This window comes from Anguilla anguilla, chromosome 17 (genome assembly GCF_013347855.1).
Source record: "Anguilla anguilla isolate fAngAng1 chromosome 17, fAngAng1.pri, whole genome shotgun sequence".
NCBI classification, from domain to species: domain Eukaryota; kingdom Metazoa; phylum Chordata; class Actinopteri; order Anguilliformes; family Anguillidae; genus Anguilla; species Anguilla anguilla.
The window spans coordinates 495,199-516,321 of record NC_049217.1 but is presented as its reverse complement, the minus strand read 5'-3'; the positions used below and the strand labels follow the sequence as shown (position 1 = coordinate 516,321).

Below are 21,123 nucleotides of genomic sequence, written 5' to 3'. Positions count from 1 at the left end.
AACCTGCCTTCTAATTACTGTGGTCCAAACCTTTATTTAATAACTATTTACACTGAATTTTGTTTTGAGTCAATCATTCAGACTCCTGGATGAAGCTCTTGCACGTTTTTCATGTTGCAGTCTAGCCTTGATTGGCTTGTGGTTTCCACCTCTGTCAGATGTGAGTTTTGCTCCTCTTCTCTGGTTGCATGCTGAGGCATCATCACAACCGCAGGCCTCTGCCGACCGGATGTTATTTTTGCCTCCATTTCTTGGTCGCGTTCGCGCTATAACAGGAACAGGAAGTGCCTGCGCTGGTTGGGGAACAGCCATGGGGTATTTTGAGCCTTTCTGGTGTCAGGTCTTGAGGTTTTTGAGTGTGTGCAGAATAAAGTGAGACTCTTAGGCAGCTACCATCTCTGCAGACGTGCAGCGAATTACATTTTTGCAGGAAAAAACAGGCCTGTTTGTGTACATTACCCCCAAAGAATTCAGGCTAGACAAAGTCAAATAGATTATCACAGTTCTCTTTACTTCTGTGCATTTACCAGAATCTTAGCCAGAAGCACCTAAATTGCTTACTTTTTAAAACACAATGCATTTGTACAGCTGTTTATTTACTGAGGTAATTTGAGGTAAGTACTTCGTTGAAGGGTACAATGGCAGGTTTACACCTGCAGAGTGAGCCTATGACCTTAGTATTTACTAAGCCAGTTAACTGACCACTATATTACACTGGTCCTGACCTCCTTCTCTCTTTTCTCTAGTCTCTGCACATTCAGGAGTCAACTGTCAGAGGTCAGTATGTCCCAGTGGAACCAGTTGCAGCAGCTGGACCCTCGGTACCTGGAACAGCTGTATCACCTGTACAGCGAGAGCTTTCCCATGGAGCTTCGCCAGTTTCTCGCCCCCTGGATTGAGAGCCAGGACTGGTACCTTCAGAGCTTTTATACATTTCATTAGAATTTATTTTAATCTAGTTATCATCTTCTTTGCTAAATCTGATATGAACTGCGTCGGAAATCTGTTTTCGTTTTTCACTTCAGCTTGTGCAAACTTTTTCTACACAAACCTTTTATACTTTTTATGACTGCTTATCAATATTTACAATCTACAGGGCAGGAAATTATAAAGTTGTAAATTGAGATGGGTCCACACTAATCTGTTTGATTTCCTGTATAAAGACAAATGAAAAATAATGTCAGTGGCTGTGGGAAGGCCATCTGACCCTGTTGCCTGTTCAGGGAATGCCTTAGTCTCGGATATGAGCGGTTTCCAAATGGTGGCCCAGCCTGCCATAAATTCCAGCTTTGTGATGCTCACAGTTTTTGTTGTGACTAGGTCACAGAGCTGTTTCAGTTCTGTATTCATTTTTAAGGGCTGTTGTTCTGGGGTGTTTAGGAACTATCCTGTTGTGTCCACCCGTCCCTGTCAGTGATGATCGATTGCTACCCCTGTTCTTTTTGTTGTTGGTTATATGTTACTTTTTCGACACTGTTCCTCTTAAGTACTTTTGAATTTTCTGTGAGTGATGCCCTTGCAATTCAGGCACTGGCTGTTTGGTCACTTTGGAACTTTGGGGCAGTTGCCTTGTGTTGTTTTGGAAAAGTATCTACTGTAAGTGCTGATTATCAGACCCCTTTTAATAGCTGACACATACTGCTGATTGGTATTCAGCTGAATATGACTTTTGTGTAGCTGTTTTTGTCATTGTGAATTAGTTTCTTCAAAGTCATTTTTTGGTATTCTTTGAAGAAGCTACCAGGTGTTTTGATTATAACAAGACTTATGATATTATATACTTAGATTTCCAAAAGCCATTTGATAAGGTACGACTTGTTTGCAAAATGAGGACAATAGGAATTAGAGGATGTATTTCAGAGTGGATTCGGAACTGGCTACAGGGTAGAACACAGACAGTAGTAGGAGGGATATTATCTGAGCAGGGAACTGTTGGAAATGAAGTCCCACAAGGATCGGTGCTGGGACCACTGCTCTTCCTCATATATATCAATGACCTTGACAGGGACATGGGAAGTACATTAATCAAATTTGCAGATGATTCAAAACTGGGAGGCCCAATAGTGAGGAACAAAATTGGAATGCGCTCAATTTGAAAAAGATTTGGGAGTATGGTTCATAAAACCCTTTCACTGTGCACTGTGCTGTACAGTAAAAAGGCCAATAGGATGCTGGGATATATAGCCAAAAGTATTGAGTATAAATCCAATGAAGTTATACTCATTTTATACAAAACATTTGTTAGACCACAAAGTATTGTGTGCGATTCTGGGGACCATACCACAAGAAAGATGGAGAGGCTCTGGAAAAGGTTCAAAGAAGAGCAACTAAACTGATTGCTGGTATGAAACATAAAAGCTATGAGGAAAGACTTAAGATGCTTAAACTCGTCAGGGTTAGTAAAAGGAGACTCGGTTAATTTGATTGAGGCTTTTAAATTGATAAAGGGGGTCAACAAAGTGAACTACAAGAGATTGTTCAGGTTGAGTTCTGTTAGTATAACGACAGGGACATTAATGGAAATTAGCTGAAGGTAAATTCCGTACAGACATTAGGAAGAATTTTTTCAGCAGAGAGTAGTCAATATGTGGAATAGCCTGCCAGGTCACGCAGCAGGGGCAGAAACTCAGGGGATTTTCAAGTCTAGGCTTGATACAGTTTTAAATACTATGTAGTCTGTCGGTAATCAGAGCACTAATTTAGTCAGGAGAATGGCAAGTATTGTCATTATTCTGTCAATCCCATTATTATAAATAATGTTAATGCATTTAATGCAGTTTGTTCTTTCTGTATTAATACGGAATATGAATCATGTGTTAATATATTATGCTATAATGAATGCATGAAATGTGGCCCATTCAGTGTGGTGTGTTCATATTGTGTGTAGTGTATTGTCTTGCTATGTAATGCATGTAAATGTGACCTATTCAGTGTAGTGTGTTCATATTGTGTGTAGTGTATTGTATTGCTATGTAATGCATGTAAATGTGCACACAGGGCCTATGCTGCCAACAAGGAGTCTCACGCAACGCTGGTGTTCCACAACCTGCTGGGAGAGATGGACCAGCAGTACAGCCGCTTCCTACAGGAGAACAACGTGCTGTACCAGCACAACCTGCGGCGCATCAAGCAGCACCTGCAGAGCAAGTTCCTGGAGAAGCCCATGGAGATCGCCCGCATCGTGGCCCGCTGCCTGTGGGAGGAGCAGCGGCTTCTGCAGACCGCCACCAGCGCCGCACAGGTACCCACCCTGACCCGGCCAGTCAGGAGCTGCCAACCTGCTGCCCTGTCTGTAGTCATGATGAAGCTTGGGCTAGCCGAGTGTGAGGATGACTGGGCTAGACAGTTGTAGATTTGTGCTAGATTAGGGTGTTTTCCAGACAGATGGTTTTTTGAGAGGAATCCCTAAACGGGGCTGCACTTGGGATTTGTGCCTGTAGGTGTTTGTCATGTTTTTGTCTAAAGGCTGTCCTCCTCTCCAGGAAGGACAGGCTGCTCATCCCTCAGGTACTGTGGTGACTGAAAAGCAGCAGATCCTGGAACACAACCTGCAGGACGTCAGGAAGCGGGTGCAGGTGAGCTACAAAAAGGCCAAACCTGTAAAAGAGGAGCGGCTGGATATGGCATCTAAGTACATGTTCCTTTAAAGATTAATTGCACATTTAGTTACATCCAACAAAACACAGTTTTGGCATTTTAGGATTACTTTCTCTCAGATCCAGATCTGAACATAAAAAATGGATCGTACCTCTCCCTGTCCTAAGGGCAGAAAGCACTGCTCTGCCTCCTGCCTGCACTCCCTGGCACAGTTGGCCTGAGTCCCTGTCCGTTAGACCACTCTTGTTACATTTGGGGAGCCCTGGCAGGCATTTACTGAAGGTAACGATGGCTTTGTTTGTTTTTACTGCAGGATATGGAACAGAAGATGAAAATGCTGGAGAACCTGCAGGATGACTTCGACTTCAATTACAAGACTCTAAAAAGCCAAGGAGGTGAGCTTTGACCAGAATACATACATCTTTTGGACATCCTGTTGGAAAGGTTGTGTGATTTTGTTGCCTTTGATAAGGGAAAATATGGGTCTGTAAAAAATGTAACTGTCCTCCTGGACGAGGCATGAGTGGGATTTAACATGTGTAAGCTTTCCCACTAAGTGAGAGATTCCCCTTCAAAATGGTAGGAAAAGCAGCTGTACCCTCATGGAAGATGCTTTTCATGTCAGGATAAAATTTGTGATTGCAGAAATACTTTCATTTAATATAGCTCTGGAAAATTGGTAAAATCCCACATTTATGCTAAGTATTTCTGATAAATTAGGATTTTAATTTAAAGCTTTTAAATATTTTTATATTTCCATATTCAATACATGGCCAAAAGTATGAGGACAACGCTTCTAATTAGTGGGTTCGTCTACTTCAGCCACAACCATTGCTAACAGGTGCATAAAATCAAGCATACAGCCATGAAATCTCCGTAGACAAACATTAGCAGTAGAATGGGTCGTACTAAAGAGCTCAATGACTTCCAATGTGGCACTGTCATAGGATGCCACCTTTCCAACAAGTCAATTTGTCAAATATCTGCCCTGCTAGAGCTTCCCCGGTCAACTGCAAGTGCTGTTATTGTGAAGTGGAAATGTCTAGGAGCAACAACAGCTCAGCTGCAAACCGATAGGCCACACAAGCTCTCAGAACGGGACCGCCGAGTGCTGAAGTGTGCAGCGTGTGTGTCCTCAGTTTCAGCGCTCACTACTGTGCCAATCGTCGGCTGGAGTGGTGTGTTGCACACAGCCATTGGACACTGGAGCAGTGGAAACGCTTTCTCTGGAGTGATGAATCACGCTTCACTATCTGGCAGTCTGCCGTACGAATCTGGGTTTGGTGAATGCCAGGAGAACGCTACCTGCCCGAATGCAGTTTGGTGGAGGAGGAATAATGGTCTGGGGCTATTCATGATTTGGGCTAGGCCCCTTAGTTCCAGTGAAGGGAAATCTTAATGCAACAGCATACAATGACATTCTAGAGAATTGTGTGCTTCCAACTTTGTGCCAACAGTTTGGGAAGGCCCTTCCTGTTTCAGAATGATAATGCCCCCATGCACAAAGCAAGGTCCATAAAGAAGTGGTCTGCTGAGTTTGGTTGGGAAGAACGTGATTAGCCTGCACAGAGCCCTGACTTAAATCCCCACCTTTGGGATGAATTGTAATGCCAACTGCGAGCCTGGCCTTATCGCTGAACATCAGTGCCTGACCTCAGTAATGCTCTTGTGGCTGAATTGAAGCAAATCCCCAGAGCCATGTCCCAAAATCTACTGGAAAGCCTTCCCAGAAGAGTGGAAGCTGTTATAGCAGCAAAGGGTTGACTCCATATTAATGCCCGTGGTTTTGGAATGAGATGTTAAGCGCGTGTGATGCTTGTGTGTCCACATACTTTTGGTCATGTAGTGTGTCAAGCCCTGTGAGTTGCGGTCCCAGTTCCCTAACCATGGCTTGTATTGCAGAGCTGTCTCAGGACCTGAATGGGAACAGCCAGGCTGCGGCCACCAGGCAGAAGATGTCTCAGCTGGAGCAAATGCTGACAGCCCTGGACCAGCTCCGAAGGGTAGGCTTTACAGAGCACCCCCTATCAGGTCCTAAGCAAACTGCAGCTATGCACAGTGGCAGTTGTCGGGGCAGTTTTTTCCACCCGACACATCAGGTGCAATTTTCAAGTGACAGCACCCATGTGACTTGCTACCATAGATGCAGTCTTATAACCTAGACAGTCAGGTCTCCTGGGATGTGAGGAAACTGCGCTGGCCACAGCTGCGACAGGCACAGCAGGGATGTGCCATCTTAGACGTGGTCACATTCTGAAGGGGGGGTTCATGGGTTTGCATTCAACCTCACCTCTCACTATGCAGTCACATCCCTGTGTCTCATAGTCTGTCTGAATTTCCACCCTGGATATTCATTGGGAGGGTTTGTGTCGCTGCATTGCACTTCTTTCCTCAGTTTGACCCCTCAGGCATGAGAGGCTTCGTTCACTGTACTGCTAATTAGAGAGGAAACACCATGGGAAATACGGAGCAGGATGAGCCCTAAAATTGAGCTTCTCCTTTCAGCAAATAGTGACTGAAATGGCGGGGCTGCTGTCGGCTATGGACTTTGTGCAGAAGAACCTGATGGACGAGGAGCTGGCGGACTGGAAGAGGAGGCAGCAGATTGCCTGCATTGGAGGACCCCCCAACATCTGCTTGGACCGCCTAGAGACCTGGTACCCCAAATTCGGTGCCCTTATTCCTAATCCCTAACCCGTATCACCTATCCACTAACTGCAACATTTGTCTGGACCTCTTAGTATCCCAAAGTGTGTGCCCTAACCCCTTACCCCTCACCCTGAATCATTAACCTCTGACCCCTACGTCTACCTTGACTGCTTTGAGACCTGGTTCCCCTTATGTCTGTGCTCTAAACCCTGACCCTTGGCTCCTGTTTTTTATTGCCAACATGGCCTGCACTGCCAGGAGGCCTGACATGCCACAACACCTGTGCTCCCTAACTACAGTATAAAATTGCACACTTTTAACTGCGCAAGTAGCAGGCTTTGGGTCAATTCCACATTAATTTATATTGAACTGGGAATATTCGTTGAAATTCAGTTTGTTGAAAAATTCTGAGAAACCTTATTAACATTTTCTAGTTCATTAATTGAACATCAATTTGTGTCCTGAATTGAAGAAATGGAATTGACCCCGACTTTTTAGTGTTGGTTTCCAGTCTTAAGGTTTGTAGCGTCATAGCTTTTAGGAACAGTCAGCTAGTACACAACTACATGTTCCTGAATACAGACTACTTGCCTGTGCTACCTGCAAACCAGCCTTTGTCCATCCATCCATCCATCTTATTCCTGGTCAGAGTCGCTGGAGGGACTGGAGCCTATCCAAACATACATTGAGCGAGAGACAGGAATACACCTTTGATGGGTCATCAATTCATCACAGAGCACACACATCATTCACTCACAAACTCATACCTATGAGCAATTTAGAGTCTCCAATTGGCCTACCTGCATGTCTTTGGACTGTGGGAGGAAACCCACGCAGACACAGGGAGAACATACGTACTCCCACAGAGGAAGGCCCGGTTGGTTAGGGTTAGGGTTAGGGTTAGGTTGGGGTAGATTTGAGTGCGTTTGCTGTTCTCTCGCCCAGGATCACGTCCCTGGCGGAGTCCCAGCTGCAGACCCGCCAGCAGATAAAGAAGCTGGAGGAGCTGCAGCAGAAGGTGTCCTACAAGGGGGACCCCATCATCCAGCACCGGCCCGCCCTGGAGGAGAAGATTGTCGACATCTTCAGGAACCTCATGAAGAGGTAGGGGCTGCCTGTTCGCCCTCGCAAGCGCGTGCCCTCACCCTCGAGGCCCAAGTCCGCACCTCGATCAGAGTTCACCCTCGCAAGCGCGTGCCCTCACTCTCGAGGCCCGAGTCCGCACCTCGATCAGAGTTCACTCTCGCAAGCGCGTGCCCTCACTCTCGAGGCCCGAGTCCGCACCTCGATCAGAGTTCACCCTCGCAAGCGTGCGCCCTCACCCTCGCAAGCGCGTGCCCTCACTCTCGAGGCCTGAGTCCGCACCTCGATCAGAGTTCACCCTCGCAAGCGCGCGCCCTCACTCTCGAGGCCCGAGTCCCCACCTTGATCAGAGTTCACCCTCGCAAGCGCGTGCCCTCACTCTCGAGGCCCGAATCCGCAACACAATCAGAGCTCACCCTCGCAAGCGTGCGCCCTCACCCTCGCAAGCACGTGCCCTCACCCTCGAGGCCCAAGTCCGCACCTCGATCAGAGCTCACCCCCACAAGCGCGCGCCCTCACTCTCGAGGCCCGAGTCCCCACCTTGATCAGAGTTCACCCTCGCAAGCGCGTGCCCTCACTCTCGAGGCCCGAATCCGCAACACAATCAGAGCTCACCCTCGCAAGCGTGCGCCCTCACCCTCGCAAGCACGTGCCCTCACCCTCGAGGCCCAAGTCCGCACCTCGATCAGAGTTCACCCTCGCAAGCGCGCGCCCTCACTCTCGAGGCCCGAATCCGCAACACAATCAGAGCTGCGGTCAGTGTGTTTCATGTCAGTCAATCATTGAAACGGAATTTTAATTAATTTTGTTGTTGATATTTTTACTCTTAAAGGACTGTTCTCAATTCATGAACTGAATATCAGTTCGTTTCCTATATTTACTGAGCCCTCTCCCTAAATGAGATGCCTTTTTTGCATATTTGTGTATTCTCTGCTTATAACCCCACTGTTTTCAGTTAAGGTTTTAATCCTTGTTATTGTGTTCTTGCTTCTTGTGGTTCCTCTTAGCACTTAATGGGTTTAATAAGGTAGAGAAAGCTGTGTTTTCAGTGATTGCTTGTGAGCGATGTGGTGGCAGTCTTTAATGCTCTCCCTGCTGTTTGGCCCTGGTATTGCAGCGCATTCGTGGTGGAGCGCCAGCCGTGCATGCCAATGCACCCAGACAGGCCTCTTGTCATCAAAACTGGAGTGCAGTTCACCACCAAAGTCAGGTAAACCGGTCCCTTCTAACGCCTGTCCACCTCTTCTGCATCTTACCTGTGTGTTTCCTACACACGTGAATGTTAGCTCAGACTCATAATTGTTCTTCATTTTACCTTAATAATGAGGAAGTGATGGTTTTTCAGGCCCTAAGTATCTCAAACAGAGACAGGACTTGGGTGTGTCTCCGTTTGACACGTCAACAGCTTTACACCTCTGACAGCTGATCACAGGAGAGTATGTTATTATAATAGTGGTCCCAGAGACCTTAGGGTCTGAAAATCAGTGTTTTCTGGGGAAAAGGCATCCCTGTGCTTCTGTTCATGGATGATTTTCTGTACATTACATTACAGGCATTTGGCAGATGCTTTTATCCAGAGCGACGTACAACAAAGTGTATAACCAAGACCAGGAACAACTGTGTTGAAAACCCTAGAGGGAAATTCAGTTCCAAGTGCAGGGAACGACCGCATAGTTTAACTTGGACCATGTAGGTTAATCTGATTAACACAACAAAAACAGCAACTAAGCAGTCTATGAAAATAAAACAAGCAATAGTTAATTAGGCACAAGTGCAATAACTAAGTCAACTAAGATAAACAGCTTACCTAGCTACAACCCTAAGATTACAAAGACAATTAGAGACTACAGGGAGGTAGGGAGGGATGGGGAGAGGTGCTGCCTGAAGAGGTGAGTCTTCAGTCGTTTGAAGGTGGTCAGGGTCTCAGCTGTTCTGACTTCCACGGGAAGGTCATTCCACCATCGTGGAGCCAAAACAGACAGGAGATGTGACCGGGAAGCGCAAGTGCGAAGAGGGGGAGGTGCCTGGCGTCCTGAGGTAGCGGAACAGAGGGGTCTGGCTGGCATGTAGGGGTTGAAGATATTGTGGAGGTATGCTGCGGCTGATCCCTTGGCTGCCTGGTATGCTAGGACCAATGTTTTGAATTTGATGCGAGCCATAACAGGCAGCCAGTGGAGGGTAGTGAGCAGGGGAGTGACGTGGGAGTGTCTGGGAAGGTTGAAGACCAGACGAGCTGCAGCATTCTGAATGAGTTGCAGGGGTCTGATGGCAGATGCCAACAGGCCAACCAGAAGAGAGTTGCAGTAGTCCAGGCGGGATAGTACCATTGCTTGGACCTGGAGCTGGGTTGAGTAGGTGGTGAGAAAGGGGCGGAATCTCCGGATGTTGTACAGGAAGGATCTGCACGCCCGGCTGAAGCTGTTGCCTGGGGCCTCAAAAGACCCACCTTGTCAAATCGCCAAGTGCAGTTAGAACGTTTACAATCAGACGTCTTGGAATTTTGCAAGTTGCATCCAGTCTCGTAGCGAATCATTGATCTGAACTGACCTTTAGTTAGCTACGTCGCAACAAGGTAGCATTGCATTTGAGAGACGTTTTGCGAGGTCGGTACCAGTCAGTAGCATTAGCTAGCGTTTTTTCTAATTGTTAGCTGACATTAAATTGTGTTAATTACATTAGCTAGCTAGCTAACGCAACGTTACCTGATATGAGAGATGGATACTGTGCGCAACGTTGTCTAAACTAATGTTGCCTTTCTTGACATGGTCCGGTAGCTAGCGTTAACTGTGCAAATAGCTAGGCTATGTAATTTAGTAACGTTACATTGTCATCAAATGTAATACGAAATCTACATCAAGAAATAATATGACCTCTCATGTTACACAAAAACTTTTTAGCGTTCCAAACCTCCCCCCCCCCCCATGCGCCGCTTGTGATTTTTTTCCCGGGAATGTCGCCACAGACACCCAGTTCTTTAATCATAAATTATTATATTAATAATAATATAAATGAATATAATAATAGGCTCAATCACCATTATGTTACCTAATTCGGCGATAGATAGTGACTTAACAGACATTTATTTTTATGAAAATCTTCGAGATTATTACTTTAACTGTCTGATTTCAAAAATATCTGGAGTTTAATTTGTGTTACTTAAAATACAGGATACGTTTTTTTCTCTCTTTTAATGTGAAATCTGTCCCAAAAGATTTAACCTGTGTAAGGGAGGCCACATTCTGCATTGTAATGTAATTGCTGTTTCACAGATAAAGATTACCAACCACAATCCATAACTGAAGTTTCAAAGGGAAGAACAAACTGTTTAAAGAAGATAAGACCTCCTCTCTGGGTTGTATGTGTACCAGGTTGTGTATAACTTGTGCAGTCGAGCACAATTTAGTAACTCGTGCACAAGCTTTGCTAGTTCATGGGCAGGAATTAACTTGCTGTTTACAAAGTCCTGAGCACACTTGAGCCACTTTTACTAAATGATTTGTGAAGTCATGGGTATAATAGCTAAACACGGCCAACTTGTGTTGCAGTCTTGTGACTGAGTCTTCCGCACGTTTCACTGAGCCGTGCGCATTTCCTGTTTCCTGCTTTAATGCTTTCTCCTGTGTGTATCTTTGATTGATGAAAATGCTGCTTTCTGTTCACAGGTTACTGGTGAAGTTTCCTGAACTGAATTACCAGCTGAAGATCAAAGTGTGTATTGATAAGTGAGTTCTGAATCCTTCGCCTCTGCTGCTGAAAACCATTTTTAATGCCCGTTTGTAGTGCTGTCTGGCAGTTATGTGTGTCCATTATTGTTATTCCTGTAACTTGTGTATTTTAATGTGTGTTCCTGTATTAGCCTTATAAGCAATTTTAGTCAAGTGTAAATACAGTAGGTGTGAATATTGGGTGCCAGTGTTGAGAGATTTGTGCCAGTGCTGCACTGATACCACTCTCTGCCCTCTGTTTTTACAGGGAATCAGGGGATGTGGCCGCCCTGCGAGGGTAAGGGGTCACATGCTTGACGTACAGATAGCAACATGTGTGGATGACAGATTTTATGAGCACCAGTAAGAGTTATTTTGGCATCTGAGATCCTGTGTGCTCTGGTGTTCTAGGTCCCGCAAGTTTAACATCCTAGGCACCAACACCAAGGTGATGAACATGGAGGAGTCCAATAATGGCAGTCTGTCTGCAGAGTTCAAACACCTGGTGAGTGCAGGGAATTGTGGGCCACTTCCTGGTTTCCTCAGGTCATATACTGTACTGTACACCAGTAGAAGTTTCATAAGGAGATTATGACGCAAGTCTTCTGTTGCCCTCTGTTTGAACATTTAGATAAAAAAGTCTGCTTTTTCAGTGTGGTTTATATTTGTGCTGGTGTGGATTTATTTAGCTCCTATGTGTGTGTGCGTGCTTATGTGCGTGCGTGTGCGCATGTGCATGCATGTGCGTGTGTGCGTGTGTGTGTGTGTTTGCGTGCGTGCGTGCGTGTGCTCGTGTGTGTGTGCGCATGTGTTAAACCTAATGGCTCTTGTTTTCTCCCAGACTCTGAGAGAGCAGAGATGTGGGAACGGGGGCAGGACTAACAGTGATGTGAGTATGGGGTGGGGGCAGGAAGTTGAGGTTACTTAAAGAACAGGTTACAATTGAAACAGTTGTTGACAATTAAGGTCCAGTTGTCATAGTGATTGCATCTGACCTCTGACCTCTATTCATCCCAAGGCTTCCCTCATTGTGACTGAGGAGCTCCACCTCATCACCTTTGAGACAGAGGTCTACCACCAGGGGCTCAAGATGGACTTGGAGGTGAGGGCCCACTGCCGCAGTGCCTGAAAGCACAGTCTATATTATGACCGCACCTCATGCTCAAATAGATACATGTAAAAAAGGACCCCCCCCCCCAGGTATCATCATTTGTTATACTCTGTGTAAGATTACCCTTTAATGTGTCCAAATCCAAGTCTTCGACCTCCTCCAAAGGAGACCAGATGGTTTTCTGTGATCTATTGTCCCTAATGTCCAAATCTGAAGCCCTGTCCATGACCTCCCTGCTTTGATGCTTGTGGTGGGGAGACCAGGCCACATTCCCTCTCTAAGGCCATAATCGAAAAAGACTAGATATCTGTCAATGTCAAAACAGTTGATTCATAGTTAAATATGTGATTATGTCCTGATGTGCGGCAATGCACAATTTAGACAAATTTGGGTGGATTTGGAGACACTGAAGGACACCAGGATGCATTTTGCTTCATAGATCTTTAGTTGTTCCGCATATCACTCTCAGATTTTGCACACTTATGGTCAAAGAGTGAATGATCCAGGACATGTCTACTTTTGCCTATGTGATCTCTCAGCATTTTATTTCAAACTAAAGGAGAACTTCATTTTTGCATTTTTCGCCAAGATAATTGCATTTTTTTCATTTTATTAATAGTACAAATGTCTTGAAGCTATTTTCCAACTATCTGTGATCCTCACATCTAGAGTTATAAATCTTTAAACAGAACACCCCTCGAGTGGTTGAGGCTTGGCCAGGTCTGGCATCTGCATGTTTGGTCACCTGACAACCTGTAATTGTCTTGACATGATCGATGTTTTATAGTGTTGATCTGTGAAGGTCTTGTAGTTTTGTGACTTTCCAGGAAGAGGGATGAGTAGCATATATGCATGAGGTGTATTGTGATGTAGGCATGTAAGTTGTAAATTATATTAGGAAAATATATTTTGTTCCAGTTTCTGTTCTGCTACTTGCAGTGTCAAATGTTGGTGGGACAGGTACGACTGCTAATGCCTGTGTATGTGCTGTCTGTGTCTGTCTACCTGTCTGTCTGCGCCATTGTCTGTCTTGTTTTAGACTCACTCCCTGCCAGTGGTTGTGATCTCTAACATTTGTCAGATGCCCAATGCCTGGGCCTCCATCCTGTGGTACAACATGCTCACCAATCACCCCAAGGTAACACGGCGCCCCCTGGTGTATCCACTGTACTCCACTCCAATGATGGGAGACAAAGGTTTGACGAACACCTTAATGAATGGAACTACAGTTAACTGGCCATTGTTGGCTTGTTTGAATTAATCAAATAATTTAGCAAAATGGCATTAATCCTCATCCCCCAATCACTATTCGCAGTCTGCTGCTGTGTATTTTTGGTTTGGGTTTTGGGATGTATTTCTGCATAGCTGAAGGTCTGGGTGGAGCTGTAAGTGCTGTTTGGTGTGTGTGGTAAAGGGAGCCATTTCTCTCCCCCCCCCCCCCCCCAGAATGTGAACTTCTTCACCAAGCCTCCGGTCGGCACCTGGGACCAGGTGGCTGAGGTGCTGAGCTGGCAGTTCTCCTCCACCACCAAGAGAGGCCTGACCATCGACCAGCTGACCACACTGGCCGAGAAACTGCTGGGTGAGGACGGGCCTAGAATATGAAAAAACCGCCGCCTAGCCACCGGAATTAAAAACCCCACCGTCTACCCTCCGGAATTAAAAACCCCACCGTCTAGCCACCGGATTTAAAAACCCCACCGCCTAGCCTCCGGAATTAAAAACCCCACCGCCTAGCCACCGGAATTAAAAACCCCACCGCCTAGCCACCGGAATTAAAAGCACCACCGCCTAGCCACCAGAATTAAAAACCCCACCGCCTAGCCACCGGAATAAAAAAGAAACCCATTCATAAAACTCAAATGCTTCATACCACACTGTAGACAAGATACAATGATACAATACCGTAACCTCCATGTTCATTTGGATGGTGGACTTTAATGGGGGGAATTGCTTAATGCCTAACGTTGGTGGTATGAATACAATTAAAGATGAATACAATTAAAAGTCCGGCAAACCAAAAAATAAAATAATGAGTGAATTCTTTGCTGATGTGTTGTTTTCATATTTTTTTGCATTTGCAAGTGGGCCAGAAATATTTTTGAATGGTCCTTTCCAGTGCTCCCGTTTATTTCAAACACCGGCTAGCTTGTAACAAGTTAAAGTTGTGCCATATTGGATAAGGTGATTTAAGGCTTCTTTAACATATTTTTAAATGATTGCAGAATATGGCAGAATTCAAAAACTCCACAGTGGAATTTAAACTTGTTGGCATAAACACCTAGCGCCCATGACGCCGGTGTCCTGAGATTGCTCAACTCAGACATTCAGTGCTCCTGCAACCAAATTATGAGTTGAAAACACAAACTGTGTGTTATAGTAGACGATTCAGGACAACTATGCCGAAGACGAGAGTTTCCATTGTCGCTCTGGTCGTGCATTTACCAAGCACCCCCTCCCTGCAGTCTCATCTGCAACTACACCGCCCATGCATGACACACTGGACAGTTTCTATCTGGACATACATGAAAACTTTCTTTTACCACTAAAAAATTGTATTCCATTGTAGCAACAAGATAAACCTGACAATAGCCGAAGGTATGCCAGTACGGCTGTGAAAAACGCTGCTCACTGAAACACTGAAATAAGCAAGAGGAATCTTTCAAAAATTATAATTATTCTTGATTAATTTATTTCTGTACGTATATCTTTTCATATTTATTTCTTGATTCATTTATTTCCATATTTATTTCCAGCTGAGAGACCCAACGCAAACAGATTGTCATTGTAGCTGGAATTGTCCTGAACCTTTATCTAAGGGAAAACAAAATTAGTTTTACGTTCCACTAACTACATAACTAGCCACTAGGTCAGATCCTTTTTAAAATTGTCACCAGATTATCATGTGATGTTTCTGTATGTTTGCTGGATAACCAAGTTAAGGCTATGTTAGGTTGTTCTATTGGAAAGTAACGTGTTTATGAGCAAGTTAGCTGGCTAGATCAGGGAAAACTCACTGAGGCTTAAAGACATTAAATACGTTATGCCAGTGTATTAAATAATTCAAATGTGCTTTTAGATATAACTACAACAAATGATCAAGTTCAATGTATGTTCATAATCCCACCGCTTCGCTGGTTTAAACCGGCATTAATTTGACCGAAGTGAGAAGACGGAGGTAATCGCAAAGACCTATGGGATGCAAAGACCTATGGGATGCATTGGATGTGTGATGGACCGTAGGATATAATGGGTTAGTCACATAATACTGCAGAGTAAGAACGAACTAACAAACTAATAAACCAACTGAACTGACAGGGACCGAACCATAGCCCCTCCATAATATCGTTCTTCAAACTTGGTTTCCCAGTGACTTAGCCACCGGAAAACATGTACACTGGCAACAGGTTGCTGGCTGTGGCATACTATTCTAGCAGCTGGGAATTTGGAATCCAGAAGGTGGGGCATGTCTCCTTTTCACCATAATTTAAAAAACACCCATTCTTAAAACCGAAATGCTTTATACCACACTGTAGATAAGATCCTGGCGAGGGTGAACATGTAAAATATTGTTGTTCAAACTAGGTTTGGCTGTTTAGCCATGTCAGAAAACATTTTATATCGCCTCTTTACTGGCATAACTTGAACAAATTTAATAATCTGGATGATGTCAAGACAGTGGTTGGCCACTATCTAAATTGCATTTCATTTCACCACTACAAAATCCCTTCTGGGGTTATTTTGAATAAGATAGTGAGTGCCTTTTTTTTGTGCTATGTTGCTTCTGAAAAGTCCCTCAGAACACTGGCAGCTGTAACGTTTGTAGGACACCTAAATATATGATGAACTTATGAATAAATAACCAGACAATAATCTAAAACATTTCAGAGTAAGTTTTGTCTTGTAATAAAATGTGTTATAATTCCTTCACCGTGGTTATATTTTTTGTAATTACCCCATTGATTTCGGTGAAGCGTTAAGTCCAGTTACAAATGCTCATAAACAGTCAAATGAGCATTTTTTTGCAATTTTTTTTATTGTCTTGAAGCACTTTTTAACTTTCTTTTCAAACGTGTTATAGTCCATATTTGTTTTATGTTTGTGTGGAACGCCCATTGTGATTACATTGCGGACAGAACATTTGACATCTCTATCATTACATCCCTGTTTCTGCAGGACCGTGTGTCAACTACTCTGGATGCCAGATCACCTGGGCCAAGTTCTGCAAGGTATGTACTGCTGACAGAGACATCCATGGCCTTGAGTGCCTATTCTTTTAATACTGCTCATATTTGAGTTTAAATGGAATCTCCCCCTAAACCTCATAATTTGGTATGTTCTGTCTTGCCCTCCTATTAAATGCTGTGACCTGTTATATTTATAATTTGTCAAAAGCAAATTCCTTATTTATATTTGCAAAAGCCCTTTTGAAGTAATGGTAATTGGGATACAACTGCACCTCTTCTCATCATTGAAATGAATGGAGGTATCTTTTGATTTGGAGAATATGGTGTAATGGCAACAAATCCATTTTCTATATTTCATCAGTCAGTATTTAGGACATAACTTTGGTTATGAGGTTTGGAGTCTTAGTGTTAGTTTCAGCTGTACTAATCCTTTCACTACAATGGGGGGAAAGGGAGGGAGGTGTGACATAATTGTTTGTGGTGGGACTTTGTGCATTTCTTTGGTTGTGAACTAAAGTATTATATGTGACCCTTCAGAAATGAATCCTTAAGGCAGGGCCCAGTATATTAATGATTTTTGGAATTCCCCTCATTCCCCTGGAATTCCCCGGACTTCTCCTTTTCCTCAATCCAGGAAAACATGGCAGGGAAAGGCTTCTCCTTCTGGGTGTGGCTGGACAACATCATTGACTTGGTGAAGAAGTATATCCTGGCACTTTGGAATGAAGGGTGAGGGGGCACAGGGGTCACAGGGGTCACATAGTGCTATGCGGTGGATTCTATTGGACAGGGGTCACCAAATGACCTGCAGAATGAGTAAATACATCTTCTACATTCTATGGAAATATAGCCTGGATTATTTACTTATGTACAAATGACTGTAATTATACTGTAACAAGTGCAGTGCATTTAAGGCCATACCATGCCTGATTTGGCTGATGTGAAGGTCAGTGGAGAATATGCTGTATGTAGTAGAATAGGGACCCCCAGCAGATCTCGTGGCCCATCAGGACCAGGGTTGGAGACCCCAGCAGAGCCATTGGCCCTCCAGGGTCAGGTTTAGGATCCCCTGATTTGTGTCATATGTGGTAGATCATGTGCCCCTCTTCTTCTGGTGGTGGCAGTGTAGCACAGTGGGTAAGGAACTGGGCTTGTAACCGAAAGGTCATAGGTTCGATTCCTGGGTAGGACACTGCCGTTGTACCCTTGAGCAAGGTACTTAACCTGAATTGCTTCAGTGTATATATCCAGCTGTATAAATGGGTACAATGTAAAATGCTATGTAAAAGTTGTGTAAGTCGCTCTGGATAAGAGCTTCTGCTAAATGCCTGTAATGTAATGTAATGTAATGTTCTGTCTGCAGATACATAATGGGGTTCATCAGTAAGGAGCGCGAGAGGGCCATCCTGAGCCCCAAGCCCCCTGGGACCTTCTTGCTGCGCTTCAGCGAGAGCAGCAAAGAGGGAGGGATCACCTTCACCTGGGTGGAGAAGGACATCAGCGGTACGGCCCCCTCACCTACATCACCCACACCACCCTCTCAGCCCATATACACCACCCACACCACCCCTGCAGCTCACCTACACCACCTTCTCAGCTCACCTACACCACCCCTGCTGCTCACCTACACCACCCTCTCAGCTCACCTACACCCACCCTCTCAGCCCTCCTACACCACCCCCTCAGCCCACCTACACCACCCCCACAGCTCACCTACACCCACCCTCTCAGCTCACCTACACCACCCTCTCAGCTCACCCACACCACCCCCTCAGCCCACCTACACCACCCACACCACCCCTGCAGCTCACCTACACCACCCTCTCAGCTCACCCACACCACCCCCTCAGCCCACCTACACCACCCACACCACCCCTGCAGCTCACCTACACCACCCTCTCAGCTCACCTACACCCACCCTCTCAGCCCTCCTACACCACCCCCTCAGCCCACCTACACCACCCCCTCAGCCCACACACACCACCCCTGCAGCTCACCCACACCACCCCCTTAGCCCACTTACACCACCCTCTCAGCTCACCTACACCATCCCCTCAGCTCACCCTCACCACCCCCTCAGCTCACCCCCACTACCCCCACAGCTCACCTACACCACTCTCTCAGCTCACCTATACCACCCCCTCAGCCCACCTACACCACCCCCTCAGCCCACCTGCACCGCCACGCCTGTCTCTCTGGCCCCTCCTGCAGGTCACCAGATGTTGTTGCTTTATCTTAATTTCTCTCTTTTTTCTCTCACACACACCATACACACACTCTGTCACACACTCTCTCTTGCACACATGCGTGCACACACACAGGTAAGACCCAGATCCAGTCGGTGGAGCCATACACCAAGCAGCAGCTGAACAGCATGTCCTTTGCGGAGATCATCATGGGCTACAAGATCATGGATGCCACCAACATCCTGGTGTCTCCACTGGTCTACCTCTACCCTGAGATCCCCAAAGAGGAGGCCTTCGGCAAGTACTGCCGGGCCGAAGCCATGGAACAGCCCGACCTCACCGATCCAGGTAGTAGTTGATTTTCCTGAACGGTCAAAACCACTAGCTTGATATCTGCCATGTAGAAATATATATATTCGCTATATGATATCGGCCCGACCAAAAACGTTTGGGAACCACTGGATTACAGCAAGCCTATGCCTGAGAAGTTAAATACGACTCTCAACAGTCGTATTGTGTGGAAATCCACACTAGCTGCTTGCCATTGCTTTGCCATTACTAGTTCATTCGAAAAGTCCTTGTACATGATATATTTGAGATTTTGGCAAAACACTTGGTATTGTATTGCATGACAAATCAGAAAACCAATTTTGTCAAATGCAGCAGAATTTTTAAAAAGGTTTGATTCATAATGTATGAAAATGAATCAACCTACACCTGGTTTAGATTGCAGCTGCAGTGAACTTGGTGGCAGTGTAGTATAATGGCTAAGGAGTTGGTCTTGTAACCTAAAGGTGGCAGGTTTGATTCCCCGGTAGGACGTTGTATACTTGAGCAAGGTACTTAACCTGCATTGCTCCAGTATATATCCAGCTGTATAATTGGATACAATGTAAGTCGCTCTGGATAAAAGCATCTGCTAAATGCCTGTAATGTAATGTAACTTAAGTAAGAACATACGGATTAAACTACTGTAAGTGCGGTGAGGAGTCTTTGTTGTCTTTGTGAAACTTGGCAGTTATTCTGCTGTTCTAACCATTCAAATTTCTGTTCCACATTTTCCTACAGCCACAGTCCCATATTTGAAGACTAAGTTCATCTGCGTTACCCCGTAAGTATCTTTTGGACATATCCCTAATATGACTTTAGAAAATCCACATTTGTGGCACTGCTTTTTAAAAGCTACCATTTTTTTATCACCATGGAATCTGAGAGATCATTGCTGGTTTAGAAATAGAAATAAACCTAGAAATGACTTCAGTGATTAATTTCTCTATAGAATCCTTTTGTTCCCACCTGGTTTTAGTTTCCATGAGATGCTGAAACTCCATAAAGCGCATTAACCTGCTAGTTCTGCCTAGTTTCTCATCATTTTGGACCAGAAGCTTTTTGGCAGTTAGCTGTTGGGTTTTTTATCACTCAAACGTGAATATTGATTGGTATTTGAAAGGGTTTTAAAGGGTATTTGAATAGTGTTGCTCACTTCCTTTTCTGTCGCCTCACACATGCCACAGTTTGTACACTTGGATACATTTTTCCTTGCTGTGAATTTTGGCCCAGTGGTTTCATGTGAGGAAGCCAGGGATGGGGCAGTTCCATCAGCCAGTTCCAGAAGTGTGAAGTGAGCAGATTGAGCTAGACTTGACACGGGCCTGGGTGTGAAGTGAGCTGGACTTGACCTGGGCCTGGGTGTGAAGTGAGCAGGTTGAGCTGGACTTGACCTGGGCCTGGGTGTGAAGTGAGCAGGTTGAGCTGGACTTGACCTGGGCCTGGGTGTGAAGTGAGCAGATTGAGCTGGACTTGACCTGGGCCTGGATGTGAAGTGAGCAGATTGAGCTGGAGTTGACCCGGGCCTGGGTGGAGCCCTGAGTGAGAAACTGACCTGTTTCCGTAGGTGTCCCTCCATGTTCATGGACTTGCCGGACAGCGAGATGTTGGGCGGATTCCCTGGGTAGGGCAGGGGGTGGGGCATGGCATGGAGAATGGTGATGAGAGTGAGGGCGGAGCTTGTGCGAGATGGGCACTTGAGTGGGCTGGTGACTCTGCCCCCTGGTCCTGCCCCTGTAATCTCTACCTTTCCTACTCACTGACACAGCGTCGACCTTAAACCAGGGGCAGCCACGCCTCTGTGACCTTTGCATTTCTCTAACCTTTAACACAGACTCCCATGACCTTCACATATACATTCTGCCTGCATCTGGCCCTCAGCATTATGTTCTGTTCTGTGTATGTGTAACATGTGCATATAACCTGTGTCTATATCCTGTGCATATAACTTGTGCATATAGCCTGTGTATATAACCTGCTCCTGCTGGGGCTCTGTGGAAATGGTTGGGCTACACAGTTTTAGCTTATGTTTGTGCATCCTGATTGGGTTTCTGAAGCAAGGGCGTAGCTAGGAATTCAGGGCCCCCGGAAAGAATATTTGGCCCTCTTTTTTTGATAAAACAAATTACTTTTTTTTTTTTTTTTTTTTTTAAAAGCTGTGGGGCCCCTAGAATCGTCACCATCTTTCACCCCACTAGCAGTGGGCCAGTTCAGAAGGATGGTCGGTGGGAGGTTGTGGAGCTGCTCAATTAGAAATGCAATGCACTGTTTTGGCCAGA

The 21,123-nt window shown here is 45.3% G+C and overlaps 1 protein-coding gene across 5 annotated transcripts in view; it reads left to right on the top strand.

Annotated features, from left to right (window-relative positions):
- The window catches only part of LOC118216486 (signal transducer and activator of transcription 3), a 39,804-nt gene that overhangs the window by 14,894 nt on the left and 3,787 nt on the right, over positions 1-21,123 (top strand). For 2 of the 5 annotated variants that reach the window (XM_035397664.1, XM_035397663.1), the window contains exons 2-22: positions 747-911; positions 2,998-3,241; positions 3,483-3,575; positions 3,911-3,992; positions 5,500-5,600; positions 6,103-6,254; positions 7,192-7,350; positions 8,447-8,539; positions 10,992-11,051; positions 11,302-11,331; positions 11,445-11,538; positions 11,875-11,922; positions 12,052-12,135; positions 13,184-13,282; positions 13,591-13,726; positions 16,321-16,373; positions 16,966-17,060; positions 17,695-17,834; positions 18,653-18,868; positions 19,586-19,628; positions 20,412-20,468. In XM_035397664.1, coding sequence (XP_035253555.1) covers positions 784-911; positions 2,998-3,241; positions 3,483-3,575; positions 3,911-3,992; positions 5,500-5,600; positions 6,103-6,254; positions 7,192-7,350; positions 8,447-8,539; positions 10,992-11,051; positions 11,302-11,331; positions 11,445-11,538; positions 11,875-11,922; positions 12,052-12,135; positions 13,184-13,282; positions 13,591-13,726; positions 16,321-16,373; positions 16,966-17,060; positions 17,695-17,834; positions 18,653-18,868; positions 19,586-19,628; positions 20,412-20,468 — 2,207 coding nt within the window. In that variant the 5' untranslated portion in view covers positions 747-783. The remainder of the gene's footprint in view (positions 1-746; positions 912-2,997; positions 3,242-3,482; positions 3,576-3,910; positions 3,993-5,499; positions 5,601-6,102; positions 6,255-7,191; positions 7,351-8,446; positions 8,540-10,991; positions 11,052-11,301; positions 11,332-11,444; positions 11,539-11,874; positions 11,923-12,051; positions 12,136-13,183; positions 13,283-13,590; positions 13,727-16,320; positions 16,374-16,965; positions 17,061-17,694; positions 17,835-18,652; positions 18,869-19,585; positions 19,629-20,411; positions 20,469-21,123) is intronic. The other 3 variants (XM_035397666.1, XM_035397668.1, XM_035397667.1) reach the window with 3 other exon arrangements.